The sequence below is a fragment of the Ptychodera flava genome, chromosome 15, assembly GCF_041260155.1.
Source record: "Ptychodera flava strain L36383 chromosome 15, AS_Pfla_20210202, whole genome shotgun sequence".
Taxonomy (NCBI): Eukaryota; Metazoa; Hemichordata; class Enteropneusta; family Ptychoderidae; genus Ptychodera; species Ptychodera flava.
The window spans coordinates 17,525,279-17,548,361 of NC_091942.1; the positions used below are offsets into that span (position 1 = coordinate 17,525,279).

General features: G+C 38.5%; 1 protein-coding gene and 1 long non-coding RNA gene across 47 annotated transcripts in view; one reads left to right on the forward strand and one right to left on the reverse strand.

Annotated features, from left to right (window-relative positions):
- LOC139151368 (lethal(2) giant larvae protein homolog 1-like) overlaps positions 1-23,083 on the forward strand; it is a 73,974-nt gene that overhangs the window by 13,934 nt on the left and 36,957 nt on the right. For 11 of the 46 annotated variants that reach the window (XM_070724080.1, XM_070724089.1, XM_070724083.1 and 8 more), the window contains exons 1-3: positions 9,716-9,885; positions 10,016-10,182; positions 11,058-11,155. In XM_070724080.1, the coding sequence (XP_070580181.1) occupies positions 10,099-10,182; positions 11,058-11,155 (182 nt within the window). In that variant the 5' untranslated portion in view covers positions 9,716-9,885; positions 10,016-10,098. Of the gene's footprint in view, positions 1-8,229; positions 9,269-9,442; positions 9,578-9,615; positions 9,886-10,015; positions 10,183-11,057; positions 11,156-23,083 lie in introns of those variants that run through there. The other 35 variants (XM_070724076.1, XM_070724086.1, XM_070724079.1 and 32 more) reach the window with 9 other exon arrangements.
- Positions 683-3,965, reverse strand: LOC139151374 (uncharacterized). The gene is made up of 3 exons (XR_011556415.1): positions 3,081-3,965; positions 2,494-2,566; positions 683-923 (listed from the first exon to the last, which is right to left on the reverse strand). It is a non-coding gene; the product is annotated as an uncharacterized lncRNA (long non-coding RNA).

Consider the following 23,083-nt stretch of genomic DNA (forward strand, 5'->3'; position numbering starts at 1 on the left):
AACAACTATTTATTTGTATATGGCTTTAATATCCGCATAATTTTACATACATTAATTCTGTATCATTAGCTTTTCTTCCGGTTGAACCAACACTGTATTCCAGGATCAAAATCCCAACTTATGGGAGATGATTGTACCAAGGGTTATAGTGTTACATACATACATACATACATACATACATACATACATACATACATACATACATACATACATACATACAGACAGACAGACATACATACATACATACATACATACATACATACATACATACATACATACATACATACAGATAGACAGACAGACAGATAGACAATAGGTACTTAATATAGATACTTAAGTACACAAATACACTTCCTGTTGTTGCATAATATCTGAGTACTCGGTCAAATTGCATACTTGAGCACAAAGGGGTTCGTAAAACGTCTGTCAGGACAAGTAACTGGGCACCAAGGTCATTGTATCCTTACCCTAACAAAGAAATAAGAACGATTCAAATCTGAATTACACGAGGAAAATTAACACTTGAATTTCACATCAGTTGCTCATTGTGATGTTTTGAAACACCGCACGCATTCTTCCATCGCGACGTTCATTGGTAGTTTCCATGAGTAGGAAGGATTCGTCAACGGTTTTCAGACTCCATAATATTGTCCGTAAAGTATAAATAATAACACACTTAAAGATAATCGACCTTGGATTTTTTTTTGTAAGTCTCATGACAAAATCCATATAATAAAGAATGTTATGAATTCATACAAATAAGCTTATGTATTTTCCTTTGTTATCTCAGTGTTCCCGTAATGCGTTTTCTTTGTATTTGATATTTGCTTGTAAAATCGATTATTTGTCAAACTCTTTGTACGTGAGCTGAAGATGGTGAAATGAATCTGACCCTTCTGCTTCCGAAAGTCTCCCTTGTTCTTCTGAAAAGAGAAAAGTACAATGATATCTGAAAACCAGGATGTATGAGAACGTCTCTTTGAACCGTTTCCCTTTAAGCTGGAAAAAAAAGGTTAAATCAGATCACTAAATTGTTGGGGGGACTCGGAATTGATGAACACAATATCGGAGTCATGCGTGGGACGTGAAGTAATATTCCACTGTCGACGTATTCTATGCTTGTGAGCTGGGATATTCCTTTGACATTTCAGGTGACATTTCGGGTGGAAATTATTCAAATGTATGATACAGCGGAGGTTGGAGCTGTACCGAGTGTCCTTGACGGGCTTTCAGTCTAGGAGGCGAGGTATAGCTGTGGATTGGTTGGACCGACGGCCGTGCGAATACTCTCCCTGTCTGTCATGGTTTATCAAATCATTTTAATTTTTACCGTTTCACTTGATCAGTCAAGTCATCATAATTGCTCACAATTGACTGACAAGGTAAATAGAATTATGGTAAAATAGATGTGAATAAAGAAAAAAAAACATTAATAGCTGAAATTATCTCCTTCCGTTGACGATGGCCATAAATCATACCCTTCCCGCATCATAAACGTTGCCATGGCAGGGATACAGTTGGAAAGAATATCATTTCACCATCACAACGTTACAGCATTTACGATTTAGGGATGGACCAAATTGGTCTTATTGGAGGGGTGGCTATTTATTTATCGCGCTCTATATACGCATATAGAGACGTACGCTTTCCCAGAATTCCGCATTTGTCAATTTCCCAGTTGTTTGCATATTTTCCTTTGCAACAGCACAAGTTGCAACACTTCTTATTGTTTTGCTCTGCGTGCATATTGTTCTCATTTTGGTCGCCCTCCCCCACCCTCCCCATATCTAGCAGTCGACCCCTTACACGTCATCTGCCTGTCAAGTTGTTTTTCCCTTGTATTTGAATTGACGACAAAGGCAATAAACTCAACCTGCCAGCCCTCGGTGCTGATGATTGAAATAGACTGATCTGTCTGTCACGACTATACGTGTTTCTCACCAAACTTGTGTAATTCATGCGATGCGATGACGCAAATCGACATTGCCAGAAAATATATACTCAAGCAGCCTTATTATTTAAGAACGCGGCAGCTGCAAGTGAACGCTTTAACATAAAAGAAACTGAGAAGTGAAATATATCTATTTTAACGAAGAAAAGTCGTTTTTCATTCAGGTGTTAATATATTCACTAGATGAAAAATATGACAATCTTTTAAATGCTCTTTTTATATTAAAGCTTTCCGCTAACTTTTACGGTTCCGGAGACGAGCAAATTCTACTTGGGCGTTATTTTCAAATTAAAACGTAGAATAACTGAATTCTAAAAAAAGTTCACACAATGTTAAAAGACGATCTACTTTTTTAAAAATCAAACTTCCTAGCTTCGACACGTTCAATAGCTTCGTGTGGTCAAATAACAGGAACAAAGTTTTTTAGGCGCAGTCACAAACAAACAAAAAATATAAAGTAAAAATCACATGAAGAAATTAATAGATAACTAATAAGCGTTTTAAAATCGCCAACGGAAGCAAATAATGAGCACTAAACCCACCTTTGCTGCACTTTAGACGGAGTTATTAGATTCACTGGAGCTGCGCTGTTTGAGTATGCATTCGCGCGTATTACTGAAAAGTAAACATTTATTCAGTCGGGTATAAGGAGGTTGAAAGTACAGTTGTGTATTTTTTTCGGCCAAGTACGTTTTGAGATGCAAACAAAACAACCGACTTATGAAATACTTTATCAAACCGATGAAAATAATGCCCAGAGATAACTGCATTTTCGAAATAGTAAGTATAGTACTATATACTGAAGTTCTGGCATGGCAAACGTGTACTATGAGTCGCCATCATTTATGACTTTTTTATATAAAAGAAAAGAAATGAAACTTCTGCGCAAAACAAACCATGACACTAAGTCAAAAAATAATGTCGTTGTAACCTCTCTCAGCTGTAAGCGTTAACGTTTGCAATTTACTATGTAACCTGTGTCTTGACGTAAGCCAGGTTGAAGGTATGTTTTCTCGACTCTCTCTCTCTCTCTCTCTCTCTCTCTCTCTCTCTCTCTCTCTGTATTTACAGACCTCTCCAGCCATGCCTATTGTCCAAATAAAGCGACTGTGTACACAGGTATACTTACCCCAAGAACTGAGTATTAGCTTTGTGTAAATTGCGCATACATAAAATTATACCAGCCGGCAAAGCAAACTTCTTATTATAAAATACCAGATTTTTGTTATCCGAATTATTCCACTCGGCGATACAAACCTGTAAACGTTGATTCCTCCAAAGACAAAAATTCAATGCCAGCCGAAGGCTGTGTGCGGTGACGAGCTGTTGCTATGGTGTTCACAGCTGGGAATCGGTCTTCGAGCTGGTAACTTTGTTAGTATGCTAACCACTGAAATACTCCCGGTACGTTTGTAAATCCTCGCACAACAGGCTTTGCCTTCCTGATTGGTTTGGTGTCGTTTATAAGCGCCGCGAACAAAAAAAAACTCCTTAGGTCTGTCGACATCAGCTATGCAGAAAACGATGCGACTGACACAGAAGTTTTCGGCAGAATATCAAGACATGCAGGGAATCGTTCATGCACGGGTGTACTACATGATGTCCAACAACTGCTATCCATGATTCTAGCAGGGAAAAATCCGGACATTCTTATCAGCAGAAAAAAGTCCAGGGAAATCCTTCGTCCAAAACATCGATGAGATTTCGCGGATCCCGTTCATCAACTCCTGTCTATGTTTAAAGACACAAACCATTTGATAACTTCGAAGTTTCAAGAACTGCGTCATAGCAGCAGACACGACGTCGCAATTGTTACCCTCAGAGGAAGGCAACAGACTCACAATCCATTCCGAACTGGACTGAAATATGTGAAATGTAGTCCCAGTGAAAACCCCAGTTTCCTAGAGGCCACTGCTCCAACGTCAACACTGCGCAACGCTTTATAATGCATGAAACCCCACAATTCGAAAACATATCTTGATTGGCGTCTTTATTGACGGAGGAAAAAATAGGTGGCGTGATGGATTTCAACTTTGCTTTTATTCCCGAAGAAGTGATTCGCAAAAAAAGTAGTCCAGGCACAAGGCAAGGTTGAAGAAAGGGTCAGGGGTGATTGACCTCCGGCGAGACAAGTTGAGTAGGAGAAACGGTGGTCGGTTGGCAGCTTCCAAGACACTATTGACTTTCAAATTTGAGTGCTTGTCACGCTATAGTTTATTTGTGTGAATGCGGGGACTTTGGCGTCGTTAGTATCGCAAATCACATTAGGTAATCGGAACTACCGTGAATTAATTATCATGCAATACACCCTCACGCTTATTTCAAATTAAACAATTCAATTTAACCGAGTGTCTGAAAGCAGCTCATACGTGAAATATACGGGTGTTTTACACTCGTCTCTCCTTCAAAGAGACACACTTGCTTTGACCATGGACTTCTCTGGTTCGAAATCCCATGGTACGTGTCGGACGTGTTATTTTAATTCATGCAACAAGCTTACGACGCCAAATGTTCCCCGTTACAGTAGGCCTATGCAGAGAAAATGAATAAACAGACAGAATTCAGTTTCTACAGTTAACGTCAATGCCAATTCAATCCTTTCCATTGACGTGCGTCCATACCAATTAAACCATTGCCATTCAACTTTGGCCACAGTCCCTCCACATGCTCTAGTCTACGAAGAGTAACACAACAGCTGAATAAACAAACCACTGACCACAGCACAGCCCCTAAACGAAGAGGGGCCGTACACTGCAGTTATTGAACAATTGAGCATGTGCATGGTTTATTGTCGGTATGCAAATACATGTGTTTGTGTGCATTGGTATATCAAGCACAAATGTATGTATGTATGTATGTATGTATGTATGTATGTATGTATGTATGTATGTATGTATGTATGTTAACAAATTATATAATATATATAATATATATATAATATATATATATATATATATATATATATATATATATATATATATATATATATATATATATATATATATATATGCACTCGATATTGTTCGTGCATATAAGTTGTGAACTGCAAAATCTCCTGGTCAAAATCTCCTGGTTTTACCTACCGCCGGGGTGGTTAATATCCATATGACAGCCATACTACACTACTAGCTCTGTAAAACGCAATTGGGCAATGTAGAGAGTTTTCATATTTTATGTTTTAGAATCACAGAACCCTTTTTAACTTATGTACGTCAAAATGTCGCGTATAGTACATATATTGTCCCGGGGGGCGTTCTTCAGCTACGCCATGTAGACCTATAGATGTGGGAGTCAATGCGGGACCGCAATCTGCGGTGCACGGATATGACAGCACTCCAACCACAACCTGTTGTGGATGTAACAACACTGTGTGTACGTGATTTGTGTTATGTATTTGCCGCCAAATGAGTCTCCAGCGGTACACAAAATTTGGATACTTGCCAACATAGCCCTTACGGCAGACAAAAATTAAGTACGGAGTTTGGACAGGGATAAAAAAATTGAAATATTAAACGGTGGCAAAATGATACGACGTATCTGTCTACAAAATCAATGATGTGCGTCCATGGTAAACCAACCGGAGTGTTGGTATGGTACATGTGTTGGCCCTCAAATTGGTGTACTGGTAGGCCCCTATATATTGCCTTGACAAGAAGTCGGTGTGTTCATTGTTTCCACTGTAAATTATTTCTACTCTACGCTACACTACTCTTAAGACAAGGGTGGTAGTACAACACTCACAGTGTATGAATGAAGTTCGAACTCTCTGCGATGTAGTATTTGGACGTTTGATTTATATATTTTAACCACCTGTGCACTGTGAATGTACTCCATTGTCCTCAGCGACAACCTCGCGGTGAGACCGCGGAGGTCAACACCGGTCAAACAAACAAGCATTGTCTGTGAAAGGGTGCACTGTGCATATCGTGTCATTAAATTAAATCTGACTATGACAAGAGCGCTGGCAATGGCTGTACTAGGGAAAATTTTGTAGGATGAACTTATCTTGGTCATAATATCAGCTTAAAATCGTATAAAGTGTTCAAATAGGTTTAATATGCTAAACATAGTATCCATTGCGCGCCTGTGGCGTGCTAGATCCTCAGCTTTTTATTTACTATATGAAGAGGAACTTTGCTGCGAAAAAAGAAAAGCGTTAATGTTAAACTGCAGAGAGAATGCAATGCCTGTTCTTGATTGAAAAATATGAAAACAGTAAATTGTTTTGATTATTTTCATGTGTATGAAACTCTCAAACAAACAACAATCAAACAAACGACAACAACTGCGACGACAACAACAATACTATGATGAAACGATGGTGATTTTGCTATTTTTACAACGTAACGTTACATGTACTATATATAATATTTAACTAGAATTCAGAGGCCCTTCAAAATAAGACAATAAAAATTGAACTACAAGCATAAGATTTGTGAAAAAATACGAAAAACAGGGTCATAGAAATGACCAAAAACATCACACAGAATACTCAAAGGGACACGCATGTAATATACTTGTGTAAAACAACATGTCGCAAGGTTCAATAGTAGTACTACACGCAAGTCAGTTCAACACGCATCAACAGGTTTCGTTTTTTCAATTACATATTCTTTATTTCGAAGACTTAAAAATTGTCGGATCTCAACGGTTAAAAACCAACAATCCTTAGTACACAAACCGCAAACCTACTGTTTATAGAGAATGTTGACTGACAGACAGCAGGATATGAAAAGTCAATCCAATAGGATTCGTCATTCGCTGAAGGTAAAATGCCAAACGTCGAATAAACATACAGCAGCCTTCACATTGTTTAAACTTGCCATGCGATAGTAGTTGGTGGGAAACCGATATGAGGCGTCGAACTCGCACGTGTCATAAGCTTACATGGACATCAACAGCTATGGGCTCTTGGCCGCTGATTCCAGTGACGGATGCGAACAATTGACTTTTTTTTAATCCTTTAATATTATTTTGTCCACTGAAACGGATATGTCCGTCACGGTCATTTGTTGATTGAATGCAAAAATACAAGTTATTACTTTTGTGATTTTATTTAAATCGACTTGGAAGTTAATGAACCGATATTTTAGACGTAAGGTTTTGTTTAAAAACATCCATTGACCAGAAACAACGGAGAAAGCTCTCAAGGACTATGTATGTGACTTTGCGTCACGTTAAATCACTATTCTGTTGTCAACATCACTGACAACATGTTCTCACCTTGTCTCCCTTTAAATGCCCTCTCTCTAATGGTCATCTATCTCGGTTATTGTCACGCAGACCAAGCTCGTATACATACATACATACATACATACATACATACATACATACATACATACATACATACATACATACATACATACATACATACATACATACATACATACATACAAAAGAGCTAAGCAGCTCTCTTCACGCAGTTTTGGAATGTTTATATGTATATATATATATATATATATATATATATATATATATATATATATATATATATATATATATATATGTAAACTATATATATATATGTATGTATGTATATACGTATGTCAGCGTGTGTGCGTGTATTAGTATTTACAAATGTAAATTATCGTATATATGACAGGTTCTTCAATTGTATAAGAAGTGTCTCTTTCAAAAAAAGTACAAAAAGTACCCTCTTTCAAGATTATTGCCAATTGTTGGGACCAAATGTTTACTTGGAGTCTTGGAAGGGACCGAGCTAGGGCTAAACGAGTTTTCTCTGTCGTTGGTTCCATTGCTGCCTTGTCAAAATTCTGCTTACATGTAGAGATTGCCTGAAAACTGAGGAAAACCCGCCAGACGTATCGGTGTCAAATCCATCATAATCCACAGATCAACTTGCAATCCCGTCAACAACACAAAATAACGGTCAATCCTGTCAACCGAGCGATAACGCAAAAGGTAGATAAAGATTGCCGCGAAAATGTCCTTGTGCTCACATAGACATGTATGTTCATTTTAGCCTATGGGCCTATAACACATTTTAAGGTAGGCCTACTATACAAGAGTGTAACAACAGGGATGATACACCCATGTGCTGACACCAAATTGCCCCACAGGCCATTAAACTTGAACCTGGCGACTTAATGTTTGCTCATAGCGGACCCAGGTTAAGAGACAAGGAAGGGTCAATCTTCTGTTAATCTTCGTATTAAGGACATCGAGATAGCGATGGGAAATGTTTACTTATACTATTGGGTTTGACTATCGATCAAGGATGTCTACAAAGGACACGCATACCAACCCAATCACCTGTGTCGGTGTTGTGACTCACGGATAAAGTCATGGTGTGGCTATCTCAATTTGTTTTGAACAAGGTCCTCCTGTCATGTGTAGGTCTTCTATGAAGAAAGAATTAGATGAGTACTCGGAGATAACTTGCTCAGAAGAAAATGCTCTGGCGTACATATATAAACAGTATCACCCATTTCGAGCGTTGCGCAAGTCTTTACCTACTCGTCCTTTACCTACACACCAGACAGCTTTGAACAAAGTTAGATACTTAGTTCATTCTTGAAAAGTTTATGAGATCTTTAGCTTCTGAGTATTTCATCCTATAAACCTTAAAGCCTTAAAAAAGGTTTTTTTTTGTCCCTTGGTAAACTTTCGCTCAAAATATTTTGCATGGACCGAATAATTTTAGCTGATTGTGTAGACATTACAATGTTAATTGAAGGAGCTATATTTCGTATTCGTGTCGACCTGTCCAAAATCGTCGTTTTATCACCAACTCTAAACGTGTTCAAGGGTAACACGATATTGTCAATAAAAGTTTGTATTCCGACCCTATACTTAAAATTATAATTCTTAATATAGATGTCCTTTTAGAAAGATAGTTTAATTCATCATTGAAAAATTCATGTAAATTTCTGTCTGATTTCTGTGTGAACAATTAGACCCTTCATAGTTCTTTTCTTGAGGCGCGTTTTGTGTACCTACAAGTAAGGTCGCGCACTACAGAGGAGCGGTCACCACCGAACAATGGTTGGTTTGTTCAGAACCAAGGTTTCACAGACTCGAAAAAACAGCGTGAAACTCACAAATGAAAGTCAACACGATTCTGCTGAAAGTAATGTATTTTTTAGCGATGGACCATGTGTGCTTGGCATGTACAAGAGTTCACAAAGGAATATCTTTTAGCTCAGGCAAAGTGAATGACCATGAAATTTCGCCTTCTCTTTTATATTATATTGCGAGGACCAGCATAAATAGTTCGTTGACACCAGGTTTTGTCCACACGTCACAGTAGATTTACCTGCTAACAATTACGTCAGAATCTATTTATCTTTGCTGGGGGTGAGTGCTTCTTTTACCACGCCCATACATTTCGTTATCAACATTTTGTTATTTCTCAAGGCGATGATGTTTATATTCAATAACCTGTAGTGACCGTTAAAACTTAAAACTGCATGACCTCTGCAGATTACTATTGACCAATGTTATTGACAGGTGTTAATTATTCACTTTTATGCAAATGTGACAGGTGATCATGTGATTCGGTCGACTTTGCGTGATAAGACTCTGCTCTGGTCATAATAGCTTAATACAAAATAGGTCGTCGTGTTTTACGTCCGCACATAGGATTAGCAGCTTGTCAGTTTGAAAGTAAGTATTCTGATTATTTTAAATACATTATTTTACAGATAGCACATTCGAAACGAATAAATCCAGTCATACTTCTTTTGGAAAAACGCGAGACTCTACAGTAGTAGACATAAGCGGCGGTTACACAGACGCGGAAGGAGACAATGTAAGTGGTGCTACAGTACTCTGTACGGTGGCTTCAGCGCTGGGTAAGTCTCGTCGACTTTGGCGCGATTTCCTAAATAGTAACTAACCCTCTGCGCTTTGGTCGTAACGATATTCTCCGTTAGGACTTCGCGTGACCTCTTGATATTTTGCCAGTATTTTTCGTAAGTATATATTGAGTTTCGGCATTAATATGAAATTACTGAAAGCTTGACTTGTTGCACCGCATTAAAATTTTGAGGGCAGTATGAGTGACAAGCCTGTACACCGGTAGTTCTTTTTTTGTTCACACAGCGGTAGGAGCGCCAGGCAGAGCTATTTGATTTACACTGTCTTAGGATTACTCGTGTAGTTTACAACCTTTCTACACCGTCAACATGCTGAAGTTACTTCGGAGAGGTGGCGGACACCACAGTGCGGAAAGAGAAAAGCAAAAGAAGGAATTGTTCGCTTTCAACAAGGTAAGCTGAAAATGAAAAGTAGTCGTGGCCATTTTGTGTGGTTTTTTGAAATACACGTTGAGCAAGCGTGAGATGATGTTCAGTACTCGATTCGAGACATCTTTGAAATTAGCCAGAGTTTACGAATTCATATCATTCCTGTGCTCTAAGTCGCATACCACTCTCAATATGTTTGAGTGTAATCGAAGTTGTTGTTATCAAAACGCCGATAAGATATTATCCGGTTTGCCGATTGCTAGTGAACGATGTAGCTGTCTAGCGAGTCCCGTCGTAGTATAGTAAAACCCCGGGAAGGGCTTTTAGAGAGTGGGGTCATACAAAGGACTTTTGTACCTTCCGTCTGCCATGTACAGTCGGTTATCCGACTACAGACGTGCCTAACGTGCAAAACAACCTGGCTTCATCTGAAACTTGCATGTATGGTACAAAGCGTCCTTCACGTTAGGGCGAGTGTAATATGGCAATACATGAAATATACAAAAGGGCATGGTACAGACGCTACGGGCCACGCGTCGCGTTATACGATGAGTGGTGCAAGCGGCCAGACATTGACAATATTGTAATATTTACTGTCTATAGACATGGTAGAGTCGCCCGCCAACACATGTGCGAGCTTTTTTTGACAGCCGTTGCGAAGCATTTCCGTCTTTTTATCTGACCCTTCTATGATGTAGGGTGCAAACGCGGTTCGCACCAACGGAAAGTCGTTATAATGCTGTATCGATTTACTAAATAAGGGCGCTTTCTTCCAATTTCAACGGACCACAATAATCAAAAGGGATGTCTAAATGTGGCCTTTACAAGGCAAAGGTGGTCGACCTCGCCACCATAAAATGCCAATCAAAATTGAGCGTGTGAATTGCTTTCCCTTACAGACAGTTGGGCATGGATTCCCAAACAAACCGAGCAGTGTGTCTTTCGACCCAAAGCTGAAACTGCTTGCCGTTGGAACAAGAACCGGAGTTGTAAAAATGTATCCTTTTGTCTTGCTAAGCAGCGGCGATGCGTTCAGCAGCCATTTTGAAACATGGCTTCATCTGCAGATGCATGTGCAGAGTATTGCTTTGGTGTGCCCGTGACGTCTGTAATGTAAGGTGGGTCTATATACACATTCTTTAACGAGTTTGACGGTTTCAGGTGATTTTGTCAATAATGTAGTCCCTTCTGTACAACAAAGTCATAGACCTTGATTTCTGGTATTACAACGCATGCATGTCTGAGTAGAGTAATGCTTAAGTACATAAAACGCGAAATACTGATGTTTTGCAAGGACAACTGTTTTTGTTTTGCTCTGTCCCAAAGGGGAATAGTACACTCAATTCAAAATGATGTATTACCTCCTCCAAACAAACAATACTCAGGATACCTATGTGGCCGCCCTGTTAAACCTTATTGCTATTTTGTTGTCCAGCATTGCAGAGAATTAAGAGAAACGCCAAGAATTGTGCAACAAAATGTTATTTTACATTGTTTGCAAGAGTTTTGGTGTATTTAGTGAACATCAAAATTTTTTTAAGAGGCTATGAAAAGTTGTTGAATGATGTCAGGATGCAACTTGACAACATGTTTATGTTGAGTGGGTTTTATTGTCCCAGTGTTGGAACCAATACAGTGAAAAGGTGCAGTTGTATGGCTTCCTGTTTATAACCTTGATATCCTGGCTAAGGGTGAAGTCTTTATGGGGTTGTTCTCTCCCACAATTGGATAATTTTTAAGTGTAATAAGGTGTGTTTGATTGTTTACTTTCTGTGTTTCTGCTTTTTTCGCCAATCCTTGGTGAAAGTTTGTGTCTGAGTCATATTTATGTTACCTGGATTTTTGTTATTACTCATCCTTTTAAAATGACAGGTTATGAGTAATGCGGTGTGTATTTTCATCCCAGGTATCAAAACGGTATTGATCAAAAGAACCATTAGATTTGTGGCTTTAAAAGGGTTATGAATCATGCATGTGTTGTACCAGTATTTCAGCTCTGTGTTAATTGATATTAATTAAAATTTTGGTGGTTAGTACGTTGGGATCACCATTTAAAAAAAAGATGGCTTGCCTTTCATTGTGCATATCAAATTATTCTTTATGGTAGGAGTTTGAAAATTGTGACAAAGGTTTGGATTGTGTTTTCATTTGTTCTGTTTGAGAGTAGGAGGCATTGTGTAAGTATTTCAGCTGTATCATGTTGTTTTTCTCACTTTTCATTTAATTTTGGGGGAACTAATTCAACAAGTTGAGATATGCATTGTATGTAATAACTGGTGGATTGTAAAATGTCAATATATTCTTTTTTTAATTCCAAGACTATGGCTTCATCCAAACATATTGTTATTAATCATGATAGTTGACCTTGGTACAGGAGAATGGCACAAATAGGTTCCTGAAAATGATTATGCTCTGCAAATTTGATGGTCCGCCATTAAAATTTAATGTCACACTCCATGACATTAACACTTTCAGAGTCATATCGGCCACCATAAGCCAGGCTGATCTCCCATTGTATGCAGATATTATACCGTTTGTATTGATGTGAATTGTTGATTGTTCTAAGCCTATTTGTATGCATATTTTGACAATTCTGCAAAATGTGTCAACAAAGAGTATCCAGGATGTTTGATAATGGACTCAGTGTTCTTGTTACCATTTTCTTTATCCCATTGTTATCCTGACCCAAATTGAATACTTTGGTGCTAATGTTGGATAATTGTGATAGATACATACTCATTTCCTGGGTTTTCCAATCAGCTGATATTTCTCTTTGTCAGTTTTTGTCGAACACTGTAGTGCATTGGACAAAAGTTGGCCCTTTGAGTGCTCTAATTTTTTCCCACCAAAATTTAAGTGCAAGATTTTACCAATTTTTATGAATGTTTCTGTAAATTTTTTTGTAATTTTGGACCAAATCAACACCACTTTTCATTGGCTACAGTTTTTTATCACAATTTTGGCAAAAATCTTCAAAAAAATGATTGGGTATATTTTACAAGGGTGACAAAACGACTATGGCACTCAAAGGGTTTTTGAGCCTCACTGTTGCAGAAGTTTGTCAACTTGACCTTCTTTTCCTGGGTCATTCGTTAGTTTTTGAATCTCTGCCAAGTTCTTTTTATAGCAGAGAAGGGCACTCCTCGGTTGGGTTTAATGGACTTTGGTTTCATGGTGTACTTTCAGAACCTCCAGAGTTCATGGAAGCTGAATTTATTTATTTCTTGAACTCAGTGATTGCAGTGAGATTGCTGGGCCTGTGGTGTCAACATTTCAGAGTATGGTCTTGCGTTACCAGTGGTGTAACAAGTGTTCTGCTCATGTTCTGGATGTCAATGCAAAGTCTACTTGTTGACTGAACAAAGTGGGATAATAAAACCTGGCTCTTCAGTTCGCCCTAGATGACTGAACTGATTTGATATCCTGATAAAGGTATTACTGCTGATATTTTTATTTAGACAAGAGGAAAGTCATTACCAGGGGTGTTAAGTTTATGTCGGGTGATAAAAATTTCTGAAACTCCTAACTCCTAGGTTTGTAGGAGTGCCTGGATTGTAGTACTGACATGGTATTTAGAATTCATAGTGGTGGCGACATGGGATTGACACACCCAGCAAGGTTGATTGTGTATGCCAAGTTATGTGGGCGCAATAGTACAAAAAAAGCAACAACAGCATAAAAAAGCAATATGACCTTTGATCAGAGCCTCGAAAGAGCTGGTTTCATTAGTCGGGAGTAGAGTGAATCATTATTTGATGATGTCATTTTGGAAGTTTTGGCCGAGCAAAGCCCAGATCACACTGTCTTCAACTGGATTGATTTTTCTACTATTGAAACTGGGACTTCTCTATGAAGGCCAGCCATGAAAATAATTTTTGTGAGGCAAAAGCACTTCTAGAAAAGTTTTTTTTTTTCTGTTTGTGCTTCACATTTAATGCAATGTTGGAATGTTAATTTGTGTGCTTTTGGTAGACCAAGTGGTATGACAGTGTTCCACTTTATCGGTGGCAGTCAATAAATCAAGGGAAGACGTCCTTTGATAGTGTCAATCAATATCCCTGTGGCATAGCATCCTCAACCACCTGTATCCCAGTGTCTCTTGTGTGTCCGGACAGAATTTTGCCACAAAACTGTGTTCCAGTCTGCAGTTTTAATGAGTGGCGAAAATGTGCAGTGTGACAGAATTTTTAGCAGTGGGAATGTTCTCATTGAGGAGTATAATTTTAATAAAGGGGTTTGAAGGACAAATGTCCAAGGACGTCAATTGTATTCTTCAGAAGGTCTTTGAAGATCGTTTTACCTAAAGCCATAAAGGACCATATATATTCAACATTTGACAGAAAACATAAAATCATTTTTTGGTCAATTGTCTGTCCTCTTCCAGTGGAATCTATATTTTACAAAAGACAGATGTTTAGTGTGGAGACATGGAACGCAGGATATTGCTCTATTATTCCTTGAAAAGTGATACTGGATTTTCAAATGATTTCATTGACATTTCCTATGATTTGCTTGGCATATCTTATCTTTCTGTGCATGAAAGTCATCAATATGCAAAGACTACTCATTGTCTGCATGTTGTGGCTAATTAATGATAATGAACCAATGCTGACTTTTGTCTTTTGTTTGAACCTCAATCACAATATTGATTTTTTTTCCTCTTTTTCTCGAAAAGGGACTGTAATTTATTTTCAGTAGACCATGGGGCGGCTGTTCTGAAGCCTGTTAGCAAACCACTGGGTGCAGAGTTTTATTGAATTATTACATAACATATTCCTGTTAGTGAAAATAACCCAATATGCCGGTACGTGTTAAATCTGTTGAGAGGTTTGAAACCTTTTCTTTTGTTTTCCTGATGATGCCGTTAAGTGTTATTGTTCTGAGCGTGAGTGGTAGTGTGGTTTTTATGCATCTTTCAGAGTGTTGCCCATGGTCCTGTCTCTGTTCTCCCCACTCTATGACCTGTGGGAACAAACACCTAACCATGACGTCATCTCCAACCAATGGGATAGCTGTATAGGGGGTGCGTTCACAATGAATCTGGAGGCATGGGTTCTACTCCACATCACAATATCAAAGCGAGCTCGCGGGCTGCATTTCAGCCCTTTGTCTTGCAAATGAGCGCCGGGGTCAGAGGTCAGCCAGGGAATGAAAGGCTGGTTCTGCAGGGAATTCGAAATGTAATGTTGTGTGGGGGTTTGTCGAATAATGACACAGGAAGCGTAGACTTGGCCTTTTTTGTCAAGATAATTGGGTGTCATAATGGCCGTTTTTCAATGAGGCTAAACTTCTTTCACATGTCTGTAGACGGGGAGGCAGTAGCAGTTTCAGGCCTCCATTGTCCACAGCTCTGCACTATCCCAGTATTTTCACTTCCGATAGGCATGGTACTGGAACTCTGTGACCCATCCTTTTCAAAAGCCATCAGTTGTTATCTGCGAGTCCAACAGAATTTAGGTCAAGTTTTATGGTTCCTGGTTTCCACGGATAATGTCAAATTAATGGAGGCTTTTAACCAGTGCTGAAGTTGAGGAATTGCCAAGTTTGATATCTGTCAAGAATACCTATTCAGAGATGGGGTGAAGCACACGGACCGTTTTCAGGTTCTTATTCGTGTAGATTACATTAGCCGATTTGTATGTCAATTTCCATCCAAAATCAAAGAATCGGACAATAGATACTGCAGGGATGTTCAAATTGCATGTCATTAAATTATGGAATGCTGTGGATAATTTCATTAAAGGGATCTCTCCAACAGAAAATGTGTACAATTTTCTATCAAATATGGCATTCAATCTTGTTACGTTGCGGCCAGTAAAAGGACAAGATTCAGATGGCAGTTATAATTGAAAGATTACATAATGTGTCATTGATGTGGACGATATAAACCTTCTGAGTGATAAAATTAATTCATTATTATCAGGTAATATACGGCATATTTGAAACTGTACGTGTTTACATCTTTTTTTCACATTAGGCGGTGGATGCTATTGGTGGAGTTCACCAAGGGGGCCCAGTGTAGGTGTTTTCTTTCGCTCAGTCCAGGTAACTTCGCTTGTCTACCCCTTAAGTTGCCCCATAGTCTTTTGAAAATGCCAGCCAGCATTGTTGTCAAGACTTGGTCACAATGAAAAAACCCACTACCCTTGTGCATAAAGAAGTTATTAAGAGGTTAGGGACTCAGTGCCTGGGAATAAACAAAAATACAAGTTGAGATTTAGCTAAGCAGAATTAAAGAGACCGGCTTTGAATTCCAGAGTGATGTTGTCATTGTTTCACATACAGCTTACAGTGTTCATGAAGTTCTGAAGGGTGTCGTCACTAAAACCGTAATTTTGCAAGCAAAATAACCAAGAATATTTGTTTTTAATAAATGTGTTCAGTAAGCACTGAGATTTTGAATATGTTTTAGAATAGCTAATATAACAAATACCCTGTCTGTGTTATAGTAAGATGGGTGTGGACATCGGGTCTTCTCTGTAGTTTGATACTGTGTGTTGTTGTTGCTTTGAAAAGGAAGGGGATTGTCTCTCACTTCATACAGGTATTTATCTCAAATATTCTTTTGTAAGATTTGAAGTTCAAATTCCTCTAGGTTTTTGTGTCTTGTCTTGAAGGCACAGATATACCAACTCGGTTAAGTTGGTGATCACATCACAAACGATGTCAAAATGAATATCTTTGTGCAGCACGGCTGTCGTCGCCACGTCTAAAGCGATTATTCCTGTTTAGCAGTAACCATGGCAACCATTGAAGAAGGCAGAGAATGTGTTGAGTATATGTGAAAAGGGGAGAAGCAAGGGTGGTGGGACAACGGGGCCTTGCTGTCATGGCAATCGCTGCCCAAGGTGTAAAATAATCACCATTTGTTCTAATCATGACACCAATTAAGGCATTTTTAGTCCAAGATAAATGGAATGAAAAGGTGACCCAGTTACAGATATTCTAATAAAATTTGAGATGTTACATTTAAGCATCTCTCTAAGAACGGAAAATTGCATCTCATTGCATCTGTGTGTTTTTAAAATTCATCTCAATTGTGAAAGGCTTTTTCATTTGGTTTTTTTTTCAGTGTGGCCTCATCGTAAACATTTTACCTATATTACATCTTGTAAGACTGCACTGTGAAATGTAGATATTGGCAGAGCCAGAATTATTGACGTTTCATTGTCTTCATTATGAGAGCAGACAGACAACTAACATTGTAGTGTTGGCTGCCCAGTGGCACTGGGTCAGGGGTCATAGCATACCTCCAGTGGAGTAAGCTGATTAGTGAAAGTGGGTGTGGCAGCGCGCTGGCTGATTAAAATCTGTCGGTGTGGTTATAACGGTCGTCAGTCTTGTGCCTTGCGTTTGCTTGTTATGTTTCAGATGTTTGTTTTCATATCTACCTTTCCTGAAAACAAATATTCCATGTCTACAGTAGAATGGACATCAGTGAAAATCTTTCAGTTTCCATTGTGACCAGCAGTTGAATTCCATTGGAAAATATTTCATCTTTCAAATTCTTTGAAATCAATGCATTTTAATATAAGCTGGTTCTCATGTTAGTGCTTTTTTCCAGTACGCCTTGTGTGGGTTTTAGAGTCTGCACCTATAGAATTTATAATTCATGTTGCATATGAGATAACATGGCAGAAAATTCATTTCATGGTTTGAGTTACTGAAAATCAAATATATGATAGTGTGTGTGTGTATGTGTGTGTATATATATATATATATATATATATATATATATATATATATATATATATATATATATATATATATATATATATATATTCTTTTTAATGTATGTTTATTTCTCAGAGAATGATGTTACCAGCAGAGTTTACAGAAGGTGATTACAAAAGTGTGCACTGATATTAAAACAGATCACTCGTTGATTAATGAGGGCCGTCGTTTTCTATTGGCGTGTTGTCAGCGGTATGCCTCTACATCAACTGTTTGACCCCGTGCTGACCCTGGGGTCACAGCTCATTTCTGAGCATCAGATTGTTACAGACTGTCTACAAGATAGTTGGTGTTGACAAGTTTGTTTAGTAGGTGCACTGTACTGTGATGTCTATGATCTGTTCAATAATCCCCAGTCAGCGTTTATTATTTTGAGTTTATATGTCTATTTTCTTTTAATAGAAGCTGTTTTTCAGTGTAATGCTAAATTCGTAGTTTATTTTTAATTTAAAATTTTTGCCAGGGTTAATATATTAGGTACTGTTATTTTTGTAGGATTTTTTATCCTTACTCATGTTCCCTTGAAATTCATTTGTTCAGTCTTTTGATTTTCACGCGTCGATAAATATTATTTTTTCAGCTGAATCTGGCAAAATTTAAAAGAATGCTAATTCATTTGGATTACGCCGGCTTGGGGGAGGGTAGGTGTATGAAAATCAGTGTTTGTGATCTTGTATGATACAGTTTATCTTCAGTCTTGTCTGTTTTAGCAGCCATGTAATGGCAGTTTGTCTGGAAAGAGTGACATTGGTGAAAAGTGTTTCTGGGAGAGTTGTTGTATTTGATTAACATTTCAAGAGGTATTTTCGGTAGAGGTGTTCTACATCTCAGTATATGGGTTTCTGGAGCTAATGAGCAACATCCACTTTTGTCATTCACAAAGTCTGCCCGAAGGTTATTGTCAGGTACTGAGCTTGTCCAGCTTTTTGCACATCTCGTGAAGGTTACTCATGTCTTGTACCCCAAATTTCTGCAAACAAGATTAGTAAAGCAGTGCCCTTGTTAGTCGCCTTATTGCTTTCCTCCTCTATCTACTCAAGGCTGTGATGGATGGTACGTACGTGATCTCGATTCCTTGGCTGCCCAGCGAGTGTATGTATGGGAACGGTCTCCGAGCTATTCAGTGAGCTGTCAATAGAATGACCTTGTGCTCAATAGAGGGAGGTAAAAAAGACTGTAGCTGTTTGTGCCAGTCTATGCAAATGTAAATTCCAGGCTGGGTTTAGACCACTTGTTTGTTCGGTGATATGAAGAGTAAAAGCAGTTAAAGGAAATTGTTTTTGAAAAAAAAAACTAGTAAAATGAAAGAAAGGGGCAAGGGTGACTTGGTAGGCTTGTGATCATGGTGTACTGATGTTTATGAGAATGATTCAGCGGACAAAATATTTCACATTACACACATCAGACATGGCACTTTCATTTTCTGCAGAAAAAATATGATGGTAAAAGCTCATGGAAATTTCCACAAATCACTCATTCTCTTTGAATCTTAAAATCAAACGCTTTCACTTTCAGAGGGTGAAACTTTGGTAGGCGGGGATTGGTATTTTTCCTGGCTACTGTTTCTGTCTCTGATCAGATGCTTTCTGTTACAAAGTCTTGTGTATCTTTTCGTATGGAAGGACAATGCCAAAAGTGGTCGCACGTCCACACTATGGGTAGCTTAACATCTTTGTTTTAAATTGTGTGTGTGAGGGGCATCAGATGGAGCTGTAGAACACCATCTATCCAAGGCCTTTCAAAAAGGGAAAGTTGAATTGGAGAGGCGCCACGTGTGAGATGTACGCTAATCCACTTTGTTGCAATAGATGTCATGCCACAGCTGGTGACAGTACTGACGTGTCGGCTCAGAATAGCACTAGTTTTCCAATACACTGAAATCATCTAGTCTACAGCAAAATGCATTTTACCCTGAACATATTATATACATCACAGGGCATGTGAGGCATATTGTAAAACGGTTTGCCGCTGGCTATATTTTGTGCACCTCCTTCATCAGGCTGTCCCCCCTGTTGTTTGAATGGTTTGATCTACATTAAGAGACAGACTACAGTAGGTGGTCCCGTTTATAGAGATGAATTATTCCATTTGCTGGTTGGTTCTCGGGTTGTGGCTGTGATCATTTGCATATTATAATGTTATAAACCTAATCATTTACTTCCAAGAGACAAGTCTTTTTATCGTGATATAAATAACTGCTGTTTCGCATATTGTATTAGTCGCTATCAGATTTCAAACAATTGTCGCATTTAGTGTAACAACTGTATAAATGATGAGAAAGTAATTGTTTTTGTTGCCAATTATTTTGAAGTGAGCAAGTCACTGAATATAGAAATTAATGAGTAAATCAAGCACCTACGTTTAAAAAAAGTGAAGTGATTTCAATAAGTTTTTATATCGGCGGATCACAAAATAGTTCGTCTCACAGAATTTCATGTGTCATAAATAGTGCGCATTGTTTTTTCTCTGAAATGTCAGTCTGACCCAAATTTTTATAGAAAGTGCTGATATTTTCACCCTAGATACATGGAAAATGAGTTTATGCCAGAGATTGAAATGAGTCTACCACCACGGTCTTGTGTGTCCAACATGGCAACATAGCATGTCATGAATTCATGTATTTTATTTCTCGCAATGTGGAGACTGCTGATTGGCTCTGTCGAAGGCATATCGGAGATATTCATAATTGTGTCACAAAGTGTACAACAAAATGTTTGCTCCAAAAATCTGCTGTGTTGCTTGTCAATGAAATGCTGTGATTTTGTCTGTCACTGATCTGGTTAGGGTAAACGTGATTCAGAGCAATTTTAGGAAACAATAATCAGTTGTTGATGCGAGTAAATAAACACTTTCCATATTTATACCAAAAGCGAATGGGTCTGGAAATTGCCAGTTTGTTAAAGGGAACAGTTAAGCCTACGATTACGGCAACATCAAAAGCCAAGGAAATGTACAATTGATGTATCACCATGGCAATGAGGAATGAAATCTTCGTCCTTTACAGCGTTAATCTTGGAAAGACCCCACTTTCAATGGCTTACATTTTTTTTAAAGACCTGAGAACATGTGCCAGTTAAAGTGAAATCTGTCAACTCCTGACACTCGAAATGATAGATACGCTCTTTGCAAGACAAAAATGAAAATACTCAAGGGAGCCGATCAGACGGTGTCTGGTTGCCATGGCTGCAGACGAGACAGGTTGTTATGGCAGCAAGCGAGTCACCACTTCAGATGTGCTGCCGTTGCTGTTTATCAAGACTGGTATTAACTCCGCCTGCAGTCAAGAGCTTGCTTTTAAAAAAAATGTTTTTGAGATATAAACGGAAAATTGTTCCTGTCAGTGAGCCTTTTTGTGAGAGATTTAGGGGGAAATTGGTGCTTAACATGATTTAGTACCTCTTACGTTGGCCTGGAGAATTTACCATCTTGTAGAGCTTTAAACCCTAACTGATAGGTTTTTGTGTATGTACGCAGCTAATGTTAAGAAACACTAGGCTGTTAATGGCTGTTAAAATACTCACAAACCCCTCCTTGTACGTCCATTTCATTCCCCGGCAAATCAACAGTTTCCAGCAAGGGACAATAGGTGTGCGTCTCACCTACAGCCATTTAATGGATGGTATTTTTTTTTCAAACATTTGATGCTAACATGTGATGGACATGGTGTTAATGTGTGTTTGAAAGACTTTGGTGAGCAATTTCATTACTGTGTTGTCATTTGATGTACAGATCCGCAGTGAGAGAGACATTTTTATTTGCAATGTCAGTACACCCAATAATTTTACCTAAATATTGTCAAATTTTGTGGAACTATTTACTTGGTTTTTTTTTGCTGGAGTGTCATCTCTGTTGATTATCACCATTTTGACCTCACTTATTTCCTGGTTATCCATGGCTTCGTCTCGCAGTGAAAGCCTGTCAGTGTCAATCACAGTTCTAACATTGTATTATCCCCACAGCACGGTGCGTGCAAAGGCTTATTCAAGAAGGTGAAGCTGCAAGTTATTACAGGCTGGACTGTGTGGGCTCATTCATTGTTCAACTTTTCATTCAGCTGTCTCTTTCTGCATTTCTCCGATGGTCCAACAGCTTTTATTTCTTTCAGAGCTGCAATTTTGAATGAAGCATTTGGTGTCTGAATCATCGCATTTTTATTTTGCTGAAAATGCCTCGTTTTGCCATTGAAACTGTCAGCATAATGGCCGGGTCTCTCTTATCCAGCCTTATGGTGGGTGGAAAGTTGGCGTTCTCTTTCAGTAGAGGAATTCTAAAATTCCAACCGTAGGGTGGCTGTTTGTTTCACCCTTTGGTTCCGGAACACACCTTCCTGAGAAGACAAATGCAGTCGGGGTTGAAGAGGTGAACCCACTTCAATGAGTTTTAGAAATACCCCGCTTCTGAATGGAATTGACCATTTCGCTTGGATTGTTACGTGTGGGTTTTACCACAAGTGCACAACAGGGAGGGGTTAGTGGCATGAAACAGAGAAGACTTAGTTGACCTTTCAAGACCTTTTAAGGTTAGGCAATACCAGCGGAGAGGACAATTGCACGTTCTGTGATCTTTGATACACATCCATCGTACAGAGATACCACAGTGAAAGGGAACGTGGGCTTTGATGGTATGTCCAGACCTCGCTGAATTGCTGTTACCAGTAACAGGTGCTGCCCGGTTAATTTTAGAAAAAAGAATAAAAGTTAAACTGGGGCATGTTCTAAATTAGGCAAACTTGAAATGATGGTCAAACTGCTGAGGAGGCAGTGCAGTTTTCAAGATGTACTGAGTAAACCTATGAGATGTGCCTCCAGGCTGTGCAAGTCAAACCGTGTATAGCTTCTCTTGAAGAATATATCGTATCCAATCTGATATGGAGAGAGAGTGAGTGCACTGTTATGTTTAAAGGCAGACATTTTCAAAAAGATTGCAATAGTTCTACTTCAATACTGAAAATAAACAAAAATAATTTTATGATATTTTATTTTATTCAGGTCATTTTACTCAAATTTTACAGTACAGTTTTAGTAATTTTAGATTCACGGTTTCTACCTCCCTATGAGATAATTACGATTGAAAGTCCCATTTCTGTTGAAAGACAAGATTGCAATCATGTGGGCTATATGTGGAAACAAAACTTCTCGCTCTATTTACAGCTAGCTCATTAAGGCACTGGACTATGTATCAATGGAGTTTG